The sequence below is a fragment of the Carettochelys insculpta genome, chromosome 3 (assembly GCF_033958435.1).
Source record: "Carettochelys insculpta isolate YL-2023 chromosome 3, ASM3395843v1, whole genome shotgun sequence".
Taxonomy (NCBI): Eukaryota; Metazoa; Chordata; order Testudines; family Carettochelyidae; genus Carettochelys; species Carettochelys insculpta.
The window spans coordinates 159,469,812-159,486,520 of record NC_134139.1 but is presented as its reverse complement, the minus strand read 5'-3'; the positions used below and the strand labels follow the sequence as shown (position 1 = coordinate 159,486,520).

Here is a 16,709-nt window from a genome sequence, read left to right as displayed (position 1 = left end):
CTCCTCTCCTCATCTTTTCTCCAGCAAGGCCATTTTTGCTTAAGGTTTCCTTAGCAGTTAGAAAAAAAAAATCAAAAGACCCTTACCACTACTTCGTGAACACCAGTTCTCCAGCCCACCCACACAAGAACATGCAATCACAACCTACTAGGTTAAAAAATGACATGGCCAAAAAAATAGTAAACCTTTATAAATAGTTCTTATTTCCAATTATATTTCTCTGATCATCTTAAGCATTTACACAGCACTACTTCAGATTGAATTTTTTCCATCAGTTAGAAGTTGGAGTTTGTATAATTGATTCTAAATAAAATATTCTAAAAATTTATTCCGTTCAGTATCTGTTTCTTCAGTTTCCAACTCATAATGTTTCATGGCAACAAAATATCGAATAAAGGTATCACCCAGTGCTTCCCTAAGGCACCAATCATCCTCAAGTGCAGCAAGAGCATCTTCTAATTTCAGAGGGACTGCTGCAGGTTTTAACTGATCAGTTTTCTGGTTCTCATCTGATACATCCTGGAACCTAAGTTCTCTCTTTATTCCATCCAGACCTGCAGCAATAGTAGCAGCAAGCACCAGGTATGGGTTTGCTGTAGCTGAACCTAGCCTGTTGTCTATTTGAGTGCCTTTTCCACCATGGCACTTGATGTTAAAAGCACAGCTATTATCATTGAATGCAGATTTTGCAGTCACAAACTCTTTAGATTCCTTACTATACTTGGAATAGCGTTTACGGCAGCTGACAGTAGGAGCCATCAGGCAGCTGAGAGCAGCGGAATGCACCAAGAGTCCTGCTAGCCACTTCTTTCCAATATCGCTGAGCACCTGAACCCCCATGTCAACCGAAAACAAATTCTTTTGGCCATTGAAATCCCACAGACTATGTGACAGAATCCCTGAATTGTGGAACCCATCCTCTGTGAAAAAACTTGCAATGTAGTTGTACTTCCTTGCCACTTCTTTAATGCCTGTTCTGAAGGTGAAAGCACTGTCAGCAGCAGCTATGCCAAACTCTGGATGAAAAGAGATGTCCATCTGTCCAGGCCCAGTGGAAGAAGAAAAACTCTCAATGTTGGCACCAACGTGATACATTCCTTCAATGAGCTCCTGAATGAAAAGCTGGTCATAATTATTTAATATGCTTGCTGCGGGAAAAGATATCATCTTTGAATTTACAATCTCAGGAATGCCGTAAATACAAAATTCATAGGTGAAGGCAGAGCGCAATGACAAGCCATTCTCCTGAAGTTGGCTCAGCAGTTGCTTGGCAATGTACCTGGGTGAGGTCAATAGAGGGGTCCCCAATATAGTAAAAGAATCACAAATGACTCTAGCAGTTTGTTCAGTCCATGGTAGAACTCTAAATGTTGACAAATCAGGACTCAAAAGTATGTCACAATTAAAATTGGTTGCACTTATGTGGTCCACTTCACTGTCCTTAGGACTCAGGGTCAGTTCAAGGTAACCTCGAGGCATGGTCACACCATATATTGCTTTTTCCTAAGCAAGGGGGAGAGTAATGGATTACTGAGTCTTTCAGAGTAGAACTTTAATAATAATATTTTACATATATAATGTGTATGCCCAAATGCTGAGTAAGGATTTTAGCATTTGGCCCAGGAGATCTTTCTCCTCAAAGAATCACCAGGTGCTCCAGAAATTGTAGATTTTATGTTGAGCATGATTATCATGTAGCTACCTCCAGAGGCTAATCAGCTGGTGTATAAGTGTAAGTAAGGCAAGTGTTGGACAAGAGCATTATGCAAATCTCCTCAGTGTTTAAAACACAATAATAATACATAATGTTTATGCAGAACCAACAGGACTTCAAACTCCAGTTCTTCACAGTTTTTACACTTTATGTAGTCATTTACATCTATGTAAATCAAGTGCAAAAGTGGGTGTAAAAGTTTGGCACAGGAGAATTTTCCTCACACAATGTTGGCATTTTGCATCAACTTTACACAGATGTAAATGACCACACAAGGTGCAAGGCAGTGGGTAATCTGAGTCTAGGCTCTCATTATGCTCACTTTGTCTACATCAGATGACAAATGGCTGCACTAGATCTGCCAGGATGTGAACTTACTAAAGACAGTATAGATTTTTCATAACTGCTTCTTAGACTGATACTTGACTGACTTTGTGTAGGTAAAAATTAGGAAATGACTTCAAGATGATAAATAATCCTAACACCTCAGTGCTTTCTTTAAATATTGTGTGGATAACTGGTCGAACAAATTGCTCACGGTGCCATTTTATTTGCATAGGTCATTCTTATTTACATGAGTTATAACTGTCAGATTCTGGTTTTTGACAGGAATGCCTGGTCAAAAATAGACTGTGGCAACTTGTTGACCAAGCCATTAAAGGTGAAGTTGGTATCACAGCAGAGCTAAGTCAGGCTTTCTGCTGGCCTTGACTTCCTGCAGCTCCTGGGAGCAGCAGCAGGTCCCCACTCTGGCTCTCTGCTGCTCCCATTGGCTGAGAACTATAATCACTGGGAGACACAAGGGCAGCACAATGGACAGGGCAGTGTGCAAAGCCACCTGGCCACATGGCCACATAGGAGCCGGAGGGGAGATAGGCTGCTGCTTCCAGGAGCTGCTTGAGGTAAGTGCTGGCCAGAGCCTGGACCCTGAGTTCCTCCTCCCAACTTGCAGATTTTCCCCCCACCCCAGCCACCTGCCCCAGCCTGATCCCAGGCCACAGTCCTCTCCTGCATCTCAAACACATCATACCTGGCTCTGCCCTAGAGCCTGCAATGCCAGTCACAACCCTCATGACCCATGCCCCTGCCCTGATCCCCTTCTGCTTCAAAATCACTAGGTTCCAACCCAGCGTATTCTCCTATACCCAAACCCCTCATCTCCATCCCCATTCCAGAGTCTGCACCCCCAGCCAGAGCCCTCACACACACATACTGCACCTAACCTCCTACCCTAAGCCAAAGTCCCTTCCTGCATCCTGAACCCCTCATTTCTAGCCTCAGTCTGAAACCCATAACTCCCATCCCAGAGCTTGTACCCCTCCTACATTGTACCCCCACTCTGCCTGGAGTCCTCTCCCATATTCTTAACCTCTTGGGTCCCCCACAACCTGGAGCCCCCCTTCTGCACCCTAAACTCCTCATTTCAGACCCCATCTCCAGAACCAGAGCTCTCACCTGCTTCCATACAGCAACCACCTGAGCCAGCCCAATGAAAATGAACAAGCGTGTAAGCACGGGGAGAGCAAACAACAGGAGGGGGGATGGAATGAACAGGGGATGGTGCTTCAGAGTAGGGGCAGAGCATGGGATGGGGTTAGGCTGTTTGGTTTTGTGTGAGTAGGAAGTTGGCAACCCTACTTTGAGTAATCTGAGATGGACACCTGCCCTGCAAATCAATTGTTGCAAAAGATAGTGCTATTACCCACCACCTCTCTCAAGCATTGAACTGACTGAAAAAAAAAGTTTACTTCTGCTAATATCAAATGACATCAAGAATAAATTGCATCTAAGCACTAGCATTAAAAGGTTGCAGCAATATCTAAAAGCAAAATAATAGGAAAATTGCTGTAGCTTCTAAAGAGGCTTGAAATGAAAGCATTCCCCTTTCCTTCAAGTTGGTATCTTTTTTGTCATTGCTCAGTAGAATGTAAAATATTCATAGTTGAATGAGAATGAAAATAGAGCATTAATCTTGTTAAGAATCAGAGCAAGAATATATTGAAAAAGCTTAAAGATCAAAATATATATACGTGTTACAAAGTGCTTTATGATTTGACTTTTATCTTCTACATCATCATAGCAAATATTAAGAACTCATGAAACCCTATAATATTTTGTTATCTGATTTGATTGTTGAAAGGATAATACTTCATTCTCATCTAATCATTTTGTTTGTTTTGATATTTTCTCTGTGGTCTCATCTTGCAATTTGTCAACACGTGTCAAATAAAACAAAATAGTTATAATTGTGAATGTGAATAGATAATTCTGTAGAGGGAGATTATTGGATGGGGAAAGAACTGAAATTACCATCTTAATTAGATTTGTATTTCTTCAGGGCAGAGAAATAATGCTTCAGGCTAATGAGAGAAGCCCAAATCCTTGGAGATCACTGATTGGGAAGCAGGAGGGGAGTATGTTTGATTTGTTGCAGGCTTACATTGCTGCACACATTATGAGGAAATGTATCACAGCAATAAGGGCAGGGCCATGAAACCTCCTAGGAGTATGAAAGATGGAAAAACTTACATGAAAAAAACGAGAAGGAATGCTCTTGGATCTTGATACTCCATGCAGGTCAGTTGCTTCAAATCTGACAAACTGAATATTGTCTCTGGCCATCTGCTCCTTAATGTGTTCAATAAGCGAGACCAGACGAAGAAGAGGTTGATTTCCAGGGTTATTTATGTCAGGCTGTCTGCTGTGATCTTTAAAATAAAGAGCAGTGCTCCTTTCAGACAAACTGAATAATGCTGGTGTTTCATGCTGTTTCACTAAAAAGCACCAGTGACAGAATGTGATATAAACTTGACTTGTTTTCTTTCAACTATGACTTAGTTACTGGGGAAACCAATGAAAAGAAGATTTGGCACTTGCAAACATTTTGTAAGAGGATAAGCTAGATAATGGTGCCCACGTTTGTTCTGGAAAGCCAGTAAAATGACTGCTGTCTTATGTACGTGTTTTACAAAACCACTTCCAAAATTTCAATGGCTAGCATGATAGTCATGAGGAGAGCATGTGATGAAGAAAGAACTTCTGAGGGAAGATAATGTTGATCTAGGAGGGAAGATTTTCAATGGCACAAAGTACAGGCACCTGATTCCCACAGAAAGCCAGTAGAAGTTAGGTGCCTTATTTCCAAAATTCCCCAGGGAGATAATGATGGCAGCAGCCATCACAGCCACAGACTGCTCCAAACCCACAGATATTAATCGGCTTCTGATGGGAAAGCAGTAAATATTGTAATTATTTGTATTATCTCAGGGCCAGAAGCCCTTACAGAGACTCGGACTATTTTAGCAGACATAAGTATGGTGGGCACCTGGTGAGTAAGATTCAGAGATTACTTAAATATTCATTGAAGTATTGTGGAAGAAAGGCAACCAAAAACATAGGCAGATAGTTAATCAAAACTCAAAATTGTAAAAAACTAGAATTAAAATAAGAAGGAAGAAGAGGAAAAACAGTAATACATGTCGGGTATTCTATTATCTGGTGACAAGCATCAGAGGGGTAGCTGTGTTAGTCAGTATCTGCAAAAACAATGAGAAGTCCTGCAGAACCTTATAGACTAACAGATGTTTCAGAGCATAAGCTTCTTGGGCAAAGACTCACTTCAACTCGGCTGAAGAAGCTGGTCTTTGCCCACAAGAGCTTATGCTCCAAAAACTCTGTTAGTCTATAAGGTGACACAGGACTTCTCATGGTTTCTATCATCTGGAACTCTCAAATAAGCAATATTTTAACCAAATGTAAATTTTGGTTACATTTTCCATAAATACAGTATAGTACAAGTAAATACAAATAAATACAGCAACTACAGTATAAGTTTACAGTGTACAATACTACTGTTGTTGGTAAATAAAGTACTCGGCATACATTTTTGTTTGTTTGTTAATATCTGATCTTGTTTTTCTTTAGTGTTATGCGTTGCTACGTATTCCTTTCTATTATCCAGAGTATTTGAATATCCGGCAACCTCCTGGTCCTGGGGTTGTGAGATATGAACTAGTTTACTGTAAATATAGTCCATCTGTTTGCTCTCATGCTGTCTTCGTGGTTTGTATGTTTCAGCTGTAAACTCTTTAAGCAGGTGATTTATCTTTACTCTGACTTTGAACAGTTGACAACAGGAATAAGTTAGTATATTTAACTGATTTATGAATTCTCTAGTGGCACTCAGCCTCTTTGATTACAACCCAATTGAAGGGGAAGTGTACATATGTAGAAAGGCTTTCATATTATGTGTGTTCAGGTAAGAGTTAATCAAACTCCACATTTCTGGTTCCTGCATATAATGCTGATCATTTAAAAAGGAAAAATCAGAAACAGATATCTAGAGCTTTTCTGATTTGTTAAATTGCTGTACATATCATGAGGCCCTTCTCCATAGTGAAGGTCACAACCAGTTTCCATTATGAACCCTAACTTCTTATCCTATAATTTTCCCTTGGAACATAAATTTTTACTGGAATTTTCCTGGTTTTGACTTGTATGGTGATTATGTTACCTTCAGTTAACTGGTTATAACTTAAAAAGACGATAAAGGTCCTTCTATACATGATGGTTTAAACCTTCTTCAGCTCAAGTGTTAAAAGCCCGATTGTGTATGTGTGTGTGTGTGTGTGTGTGTGTGTGTGTTTCTTTTTTATTGTGTTTTTGTATGTTTCTGTAGTTGTAGAAATTAGCCCAGGCTCTGCGAGTGTGGTTTTATTCTGCAGACATGGTAGTGTTTCACTAGTGAGGGTTCAAATCATAGTTCTATACAAAGATTTATTTTGTTTCTTATAGCTCATGAAGGCCGTGTCTACATGTGCATGCTACTTCGAAGTAGCGGCGCCAACTTCGAAATAGCGCCCGTCACGGCTACACGTGTTGGGCGCTATTTCGAAGTTGAAATCGACGTTAGGTGGCGAGACGTCAAAGTCGCTAACCCCATGAGGGGATGGGAATAGCGCCCTACTTCGAAGTTGAACGTTGAAGTAGGGCACGTGTAGCCGATCCGCGTCCCACAACATCGAAATAGCGGGGTCCGCCATGGCGGCCATCAGCTGTGGGGTTGAGAGACGCTCTCTCTCCAACCCCTGCGGGGCTCTATGGTCACCGTGGGCAGCAGCCCTTAGCCCAGGGCTTCTGGCTGCTGCTGCGGCAGCTGGGGATCCATGCTGCAGGAACAGGGTCTGCAACCAGTTGTCGGCTCTGTGGATCTTGTGTTGTTTAGTGCAACTGTGTCTGGGAGGGGCCCTTTAAGGGAGCGGCTTGCTGTTGAGTCCACCCTGTGACCCTGTCTGCAGCTGTTCCTGGCACCCTTATTTCGATGTGTGCTACTTTGGTGTGTAGACGTTCCCTCGCAGCGCCTATTTTGATGTGGTGCTGCCCAACGTCGAAGTTGAACGTCGACGTTGCCAGCCCTGGAGGACGTGTAGACGTTATTCATTGAAATAGCTTATTTTGATGTCGCTACATCGAAATAAGCTATTTCAATGTAGCATGGACGTGTAGATGTAGCCGAAAAGAGGGGAATGAAAAATACTCTTTCTCTCATATTTTTGAATTTTTGGTTTAAACTCTGTAAACACTTTTTTAAGATTCATCTTTTAAAATGGCTCCTGTCTGAAATCTTGTATGTCGCACATAATAAATACTGGTAACTCAGAATTGTGTGTATAATTCATCACAACATAATAAACTGAATGTTGATCCAAAGTGAATAATATTCTTTAATCCCACAATGTAAACACAGCTCAACACTAGTCTGAAAAAGAAACAGGAATACTGTACATACACTGACATATAAAACAGCTTCAAATGCGAAGCTTCATACATATGTAATTTTACTCAGATCAGCACTTGTCACTCTTCCAATTGACCGTAAACAAAACAACAGCTAAAAAGTTCTTCACCAAAAATACATATTGTTTATTGATAATTATATGTAACTGAAGTTTTCCATTGATTTAGAGGGCTTGGGTCAAACCCCATCTATTGTTCTTTAGCTATTCATTTTCTTGCTTGGAATTGCTTAATTCTTATAAATCCTGTGACACATAACAACATTGGTTTTGTTTAGCAATCTTAATTAGATTTTATATTGATGGACTTTTTGTTTTGTTTTGTGTTGTTTTGTTTTTGAATAATTAATAAATAATGAATAACAATAATCCTCCTTTTCCCAAAAGATATTGTCTTTAAGTGTGCTTTGTAAAGGAAAATGTGTACAATTTTCACTGCTCGCTATCTATAAGCAATAATGGGCATAATTTCTGTAGGTCTGATCTGACATCAGTAGCTTGCCTCATTTCTTAGCAGGCATGATTGGGAAAATGAATGGAAGGTTAAGTTGCAACTAGGGATTTACTAAGTGGTATGCTGATGTCAGGATGTCTGTGCTAGACAAAATAAACAAGAAAAACTGGAAGCTATGGAAAACACATTGACGCTAGGGACAATGGGCAAGACAAACCTAGAATGTAAAGTTGAGGTTCTACATGAAAAGCACATGGACAGATATGTTGTCCTGGGACTGGTTGGAAAGCGTGTTTAGCAGATTGTGTGAATTGGGAGAGCAAGGTGTGAACTGGGAGAGCTTCCTTCCAGGTGGGCCTTCAAGGGCTGATTAGATTGGAGGCAAAGGCTCTGAGCCGGGCCTAACCAGCTAGCAGCCCTATAAGAAGGCAGCCCCAGCGAACCCGGTGAGCAGCGAACAGGAGCAGCTAACAGGGACTTTGCCTGTGAGTTCACCTTTGGGAGGAGCCCCATACCTGTTTTCACCCTTCTTATAAGGTGTTTCTCTTGTGCTCTTCAAGGCGGCACTAGAAACAATTAAGGGATCTCTGAAAAAGGAAAACATGGAGAGTGATATGGCTGTTGAGAGGTCTGTTGTTGTGACCTGCATGTCATGTGCCATGTTCGTCTTTCTGCCAAACGATAGAAAGGAGGATTTTCTCTGTACCAAGTGTAAGCTGGTAGCCATTTTAGAAGAGAAGGTTAAAGGACTTGAGGCACAAACATCAGCCCTCAGGTCCATCAGAGAGGGTGAAGACTTTCTGGATAGCAGGCAACAGATGATACTGCAGGAACAGCAAACTGCCCAAAACAAGGAGGAGAACTGGAACCATGTTACCTCCAGGAGGAGAAAACCAATTCCAGTCGCTCCAATTCCAGTGGAGTTAAGTAATCGCTTTGAGCCTCTCCCCACAGGTGATACAGCAGAGATAACTGGGGCTGATACCTCCCAGGGATTGTATCCGAAAGAGTCCCCACAGTTTAGAAAGCATGGGATGCGCAGTCCTAGGGATGGGAGTTCTATGACGACCACCTCTAAGAGAAAAAGATGAGTGGTGGTGGTCGGGAACTCCCTCCTAAGAGGGACGGAGGCATCCATCTGCCACCCGGACCTAAAATCCCAGCAAGTTTGCTGCTTGCCTGGAGCTAGAATTCAGGATATTACAGAGTCGCTGCCAAAAATTCTTCAACCGGTAGACTATTACCCCTTTCTCCTACTTCATGTAGGAACCAATGATACAGCCAAGAACAACTTTGATAAGATCACAGCAGACTACATAACCCTCGGGAGCAAGATCAAGGAATACGGAGCACAGGTGGTCTTCTCATCTATCCTCCCTGTGGAAGGAAGGGGTCCACAGAGGGATCGTCGAATCACAGAGGTAAATGCGTGGTTGCGTAGGTGGTGTAGCAGGGAAGGATTTGGTTTCTTTGACCATGGGATTCTGTTTCGTGAACAGGGATTGCTGAGAAGAGACGGGATCCACCTCACTAAAAGAGGAAAGAGCAACTTTGCGGGCAGGCTTGCAAACCTAGTGAGGAGGGCTTTAAACTAGGTTTGTTGGGGGAAGGTGACACAAGCCTGGAGGTAAGTGGGGAAGGAGGAGGGAACAATCAAGTGGGTTTCCTGGGTGAAAATGAGAAAGTGGGCCAATTGGCCCCTTCTCTGAGATGCTTGTACACTAATGCCAGAAGCCCCCTGCTTCAAGCAGGATCAACCCCCACTAAGTCATCCCAGCCAGGACCTTGTCCAGCCGGGACTTAAAAACCTCAAGGGATGGAGAATCCACCACCTCTGTAGGCAACATTCCAATGCTTCACCACCCACCTGGTGAAGAAGTTTTTCCTAGTATCTAACCTACACCTTTCCCTCTTCAACTTCTGACCATTACTCCTTGTTCTGCCATCAGACACCACTGAGAACAATTTCTCACCCTCCTCTTTAGAGCTCCCTTTCAGGAAGTTGAAGGCTGCTATTAAATCACCTCTAAGTCTTCTCTTCTGTAAACTAAACAAGCCCAGATCCCTCAGCCTATCCTCATACGTCTTGTGCTCCAGACCCTTAATCATTTTTGTTGCCCTTTGCTGAACCTGCTCTAGCAAATCCACATTCTTTTTATAATGGGGGGCCCAGAACTGGACACAATATTCTAGATGTGGCCTCACCCGTGCCAAATAAAGAGGAATAACTACTTCCCTAGATCTGCTCGAAATGCTCCTCCTAATGCACCCCAGTATGCCGTTAGCTTTCTCGGATGTTGCTGGATAAGAGAGTTCCAGATTAGAGACCTTTAACCTGTACGGTATAAAAAAGCATGCTCTACTTAGTTTTTACCTAGTTCTTGCTCAGGCAAAACTCTTCCTCCCACTGAAGTGAAGACTGAGTAGGGACTTCATCATTTGGTCTACTGAATATGTAACCTATGTCCCCCTACTATTGGGTTTCCAATTAAAACAAAATATTTCTAAGAAAATTCTACTGCCTAGACTACTGACATCAAGAAAGCCATGCCTTTCTTCTACAAATCATTAGTAAGATGAAAGAATTGAAACATATCATTTGTACATCTGGCTAGAGTGGATGGTTGGTGTTATTGTTTTGGTTTTTTTTCTGGTGGTCAAAACACACTTAGCCAAAAGGCAATGCAAACATTCCATGGCAAGAAAGACAGGTCATATGAAGTTCCTAGAACAAGCACGCTGAGGCTATCCAAGCATTTTTCATCAGAACCATTATCATTAGTGCTTCCAAGCTGTACATGAATGTGGGTGGATGGGTGGCCAGGAGTTTTAAAAAGAATAACAGAAATTTTCAGTTTTGATTGCAATCAGTGGCAAAACTCCTTAATGGGAGCAAATCCCAGAGGCTAGATACTTTGGTAATGACTTGTTTTCATACTTCCTTCTTTTGAGTACTAGATAGCAATCTTTGTGAGTGACTTATAACTTCGCTTTATGCATAGTCATAAATTACTTAATATGAGGTCATTTGTTAAGGAAGAGAAAAACATTTGTGGAACTGACATGCCCGATCTTTAACAATTCATGTATTCAATCATGTTTTTTTACATAATTTGCACTGAAATGAGAATTTAGTAGACGAGCTCTCAGTGAATGTAATGGCTTTTTTGTTTTTGTTTCTTGGGCCAGAAGTTTCAGAGCATTTTTACATAATTGTAGGAAGGAGTTAATCCATATCTCCTTGTGACCCCCCCAACCACACAAATTCCCATTGAAGTAAGTGGATTTTTAAGTATCCATGTCAAGGATTCCTCAAACCACAAATAATCTGGTATTGGTAATACACACAGTACCACATTCTCATTGTGGTGCCTGTAAACAAACACTATGGTCTAAAAACCTGATTCTGTTCATGGGACCTGGGTATTTAACAGCCTGTGTGCTAGAAACCCAATTCCAAAGCCTGCACTAATGCAAAACATGATTTGAATGAGATTTGGGCCTGACGGAGGATCAGACCCATGTGGGAAGTTTGGTAGATAGGGCCAAAGCCTGCACCTAGCATAGGTGAACACCAAAAAGGGCCCTGGTGATCAGAACTCACCTAAAGCAGTCTGGACTCTGATGAGGGCCCTGGTGACCAGAAGGATGACATTCTCACCCCAAGCTATCGTACCACTTAACAGTCCCCATTTTTATGGGGCTGGCCTGCTTTGGACCTCCTTTCCTGGTTAAGTTGAACTTTTCCCACATTTAGTGGCATCTGTAGCTGTGCATATCTTACAAACTGTGGATAGCGTTGGCAGGGTCAGAGCTAAGGAGATAAGAAAGTTCAGCAGCTCCTGGGGATGCTCAGCTGCTGGAGGTGGGGCACAGGGATAATAAGTGACACAACCTCTGGGAGGGCCAAGCTGGAAAGTGGGGCCTGAGCATGGCATTGATTTGATGGGTGAGCTGCTGAGGCCATCAGCTTTAGTCCTGCTTTAGTCACTTGAAATGGTGGGAGGGTATGAAGCTACCTGGACATTTGGATGTGATGGAGATCTGATGCTGAAGTGGTGTCAATATTCACTAAGTTCAGTGGCTTTCGAATCCATTATAAATTATATCTCTTTCCAGTATTGGTGATATACCCAGGACTGCACTTCTTCTTCCCACTTGAATCTACTATTTATGAAGTGTTCTGGAATCCAGAGGCTTGTAAGTAGCTATACAAATATAAATTTATATGTATGTCAACCAATGGCTTCATCTAGCCTATAATACCGCTCTATGTTCCATTTCACCCTCGTCTGCTTCACCACCCATCCAAAGACTCACATCTATCTGTTTTATAGTAACAGAGAGAAAGCCATGCTAGTCTATATACTATCAAAACAAAAAAGCAGTCCAGCAGCACTTTAAAGACAAACAAAATAATTTATTAGGTGATGAGCTTTCATGGGACAGACCCACTTCTTCAGATCATAGCCATATATTGAGTCTGTTCTGGTATGGCTATGATCTGAAGAAGTGGGTCTGTCCCATGAAAGCTCATCACCTAATAAATTATTTTGTTAGACTTTGCTACTGGACTGCTTTTTTGATTTTATGTGTTGTATGTCCTCATTTACTGTTACTTTTGAGCATTGGTACTTCAAATCTGATGCCTTCATGAAGCATACCTCTTTATAACAAATTCGCCCAAGTGACCTATCAACCTCCCATACAGTTCTTATGAAGTATACACAGAAACGGACAGGAAATTTCTCTGGAAAGTAATTATAGACTACACTGATTTTCCCTTTCTGTATTTTTGGGGTGTGTATGTCTGAGATCTATGGGACTGGTGCCCAAACAAGGATTGAAAAGCTGAATAAGAACTTCAGAATTTGGCCCAGCCATAAGTTGACAGTATTAAAAAATATTTTAAAGTGAGACAAATGAAGGGGAATGGTCATATCCTATTCCAGACAGCTATTGCCTATGGACTGGTTATATATATATGTTGTACAAGCTAAATACACTTCATCTCCTCAGCATCAGAGGCCTATTTTTCTACAAAGCTCCTTAGTGTAGCTCAAAAGCCCAGGAGGATTTTGATTACTGATGTCTGGCTTGGGGTGATCTCTGTTTATATAAGTATTATATATAGTATTGCATAAGCATATATACTGTTTATATGCTTATGCAAAGCCATAAACTTTTGTAAATTAAAATGTTTGCATAATTGGCATCCCTTTATATCTTCCATGTTTTTACAGTGACGCACTGTTTACAAGGAACTGTAGTTTCAGGGCTGTTCTAATTTGTTAGTCTTTAAGATGCTACAGGACTGCTTGTTTTTGACAATATTCAAGGAATAATTCCTCCAGCTGGCTGCAGCAACTTGCTTCTCCCCTCATAATTAAATCTGAACACTCTTCTTTTGTCTAAGTTCTGATTTTGGGGTTGGGGGGGTTGAAGTCCTAAGACAAATGAATGCATGCAGGGCAATGACAGTGGTGTGGCTACAATATGCAATTTTCAAAGTATGAACAGGATGGATGAATAAACTAATTATTTTTGGAGAGTTATTAGTGAAGTGACTAGTGTAGACATGTCTTATGAATCTCTGTTGAACTGAATAAGAATTTTTAATCTGTATTTCACAGGCTCTGAGTTACTGACTGAGGAAGAAGGTTCTTCTATAGTTAAGGGATGGAACACTGGGCTTTTAGAACAGTAAGATCTGAATCCTATCCATATGCTCCTGTCAAGAAGTTCCAAGTGTGTGCTGCACCCAAAATTGTAACAAAGTTTTCAGAAGGCTATGAATAGGGTACAGTATTTGCACAGAGCACTTCTTCAGACATGACCTGTGTAAGCTCAAAAGCCTTTCTCTCTCACCGATAGAAGTTGGTCCAATATAGGATACTACCTAACCCAGCTTGACTCTCTAATATCCTGGGACCAATGCAACTACAGACACATTTCATACACTGATTCAGTTGGCCAGTTGGAATTTGGAAAAAAGCACATATTTATGAATCAGAAATGCTTGAATGCTGAAGAAATTATTCCTATTTCCATTTTGCAATTTAGTAATTGGCTCTATGAATTAAGGGGAAAATATTGGCAATCCAAATTCATTTCTTGGTAATGAATTCCACTGACCTTTAATTAATTCAAATACTTAAAATAATCTGGAAGGGAGGATATAGTTTTTGCAGAAAAAAAATCTGCTTGGCTGCCTGCTGATCTCATACATTAAACATGGTCACAGTGAAAGCTGACCACAGTATAAATATATTTTTATGTTCTATACTTCTGAAGCATCCTCTCTTTAAAAGATTACCTTTTAGGATTTAATTCCCTCAATTAAGAGTTGTGGTGCACAGCTATTCATTCACTCAAGTGTCCTCTTCAAAATTTAACTTTTTCCCTGGGCTTGAGTTTGACATCCAAAAATTTTCCTCTTTGTCAGAGCAACTTTATCAAATCCTCTACGCCTCAGAAAGCAGATTTTTTTTAAAAAAAATGTTAGATATCTTTAATGAGTAACATGACATTAAATTGTGAATCTAGGATATCAACACTGGCAAGAGTAATAATGTTTTCTAACGTGTAAAAGTATATCATAGATGGAAATTATTTGCCCTGACTTATCAGTTAATGAAGCAATCTGAGTATCATCCTCCTGCATTTGTCTTCGTCTGGCACTTAACAATGCCCACTAACAATCCTGTAGACCACTTCCAGAATTCCAACTAACCTATTCAGACTCATTACACTGTTACAACTATTAATAACTTTCCATTTACTGATCCAGCAGTTTCGTTTTTATTCTTTTGGAGAAGCCACAATCTATTAGCTGCAATTAATTGGTGTTGCAAATGCTTCCCAAATGATCTCATTGAACAACATAAAGATACGTGAAAGTGCCCTGCTTCATTTGCTTTCTTACCCCAGTCTTCACATTAGGTGTTTTGGCTTTTCAGGCCTCTTAGGACTAATAATTGAAAATATTATCCCTACATGGGAGCAATTGTCACTTCTGGAAATGGTAACAAAAAGGAAATTTCAAGAAACTGAAGGCTTTCCAGTGACCATAAGACCTATGGGAAAAGTAGCCTGTGCTCAGCATTAATGAGAATATATTTCAATGTTTAGTAAACAAGGAATAACCACGCATGAATGGCAGTTTCTGGAAGGCAGTTGGGGTTTATAAACTCCTTGCTACAGAAGAAGCAGGCCAGAAGAACTATCAAATTTTTGTTCAGTTCCAGTTACATGTACAGCAACTGCTATTGCCAATTTGCCAACATTAATGCAGACAAGGAATTTGCAGAGGAAGGGTGTTAAAATGAATTTAACTCTGTTCATGAGTGGCCCAGTAGGTGATAAATTAACTTCTTACCAGTCTGGTCAGGAGAAGGGTCGAATTTAATTCCTGGAGTGCTGCCTGTGTTTTTATAAGCTGGTGGTTGTTTCCTGCTGGGATGCTCCATATTGCTGCCTTCTGATTGTTGCTGATCAGATCCAGCAGAGCTGAGAAACAAGAGGGACTGATTTTGCAGCCCTCCTATGGAATTGTCTGTACAGAGGAGTTTTTGACTCTCCCCTCCCAAATGAAGAAAAAAAGATTCAAAGGATCTATTTCGTTTGTCAACTGGTTTCTCATTGGGTTTTGGCAGATGTGTATGGGAAGAAGTTCTGCTGGGCTTGGAAGTGTATTGGGCCCTGTTACCAAGCAGAGGATTGTTTCTGAGTAGGTTTTTCAGCTCCTGCAATGTTTGTTTTGAAACTCCAGAACCCAACATCAAAGATTCTTCAGTGTCTCTTTTCTGGGTTGATAAATTACCTTTATTCTCTTTTTCTGTTGCATCCTCCTCTTCAACTTCTGTTCCCCCACATATTTCCTCATTACTTTTTGAGTCTGTCACCACAGATTGACCTTCTCTGCTTGTTTTATCTGAACCCCCAGAGGTTTCTCCTTTGCTATCAGGATTGGTTCCCAAAGGCTGATACCCATTGCTTGATATCTGTATTCCTTCTGGTTTCTCAGCCTTTCTTTCTACCACTCTTCTCCCTTCTTCATCATCTTTGTGGACTTCTTCTGTTTTCCTCAATATGTACTCTTGCATATTGGCTTCTGCAGTGAAGCTCTCATTTCCCTCACCCTTTGGATCTTCCATGTTAGAAAAAGTAGATGGTTTTTGAAGGGAGGGACTTGCGGGGGCTTTTACATGACCAATTGCTCTTTGCTGATAAGAGTGATCTGAGCTGTTTGTAGGGTGGCCAATCTCCATTTTTTCACATTCCAGTGAGAGAACATATTTTTCAGTGACTTTGACTCCTCTTCTCCTTTGTAAACCACATATACTGCCACCGTCAGTGTCATCATTGTCATTTACAACTGTGTTCTGTAATCATCAACAAAATATATAGTCAAATAAATGAATGAAACATGCATAGAGTAACATGAGACTGTGTAGCACCAGCATATGCATTTTATTATCCCAACGGGTATTCTGTTGTTTCTTGCTGAAAAAGAGTTCTGTAGGGAAAATTACATACCATTCAGCTTCACTGAAGATATCCTCTTGAAGGATTCTCATTTTGGAATTTTAAATCCTTTCAGAGCAAGACTGCTTCAGATCCCTATTTTGCAGGCATTTTAACCACACAGGGCAGGTTTTACAAGGCCCTTCTGCCTAGTGTGTGCCACCCCCTGCCAGGCATAAATATACTTTAAAGATTAGCAAAATGTGTTTTTAATATAGCC

The 16,709-nt window shown here is 40.9% G+C and overlaps 1 protein-coding gene across 1 annotated transcript in view; it reads right to left on the bottom strand.

The window, feature by feature from the left end:
* Positions 1–303: 303 nt before the first annotated feature.
* The window catches only part of LGSN (lengsin, lens protein with glutamine synthetase domain), a 33,963-nt gene continuing 17,557 nt past the window's right edge, over positions 304–16,709 (bottom strand). The window contains exons 3-5 of the mRNA XM_074989135.1: positions 15,342–16,347; positions 4,244–4,422; positions 304–1,503 (exon numbers count right to left, since the gene is read on the bottom strand). Of these exons, the coding sequence (XP_074845236.1) occupies positions 304–1,503; positions 4,244–4,422; positions 15,342–16,347 (2,385 nt within the window). The remainder of the gene's footprint in view (positions 1,504–4,243; positions 4,423–15,341; positions 16,348–16,709) is intronic.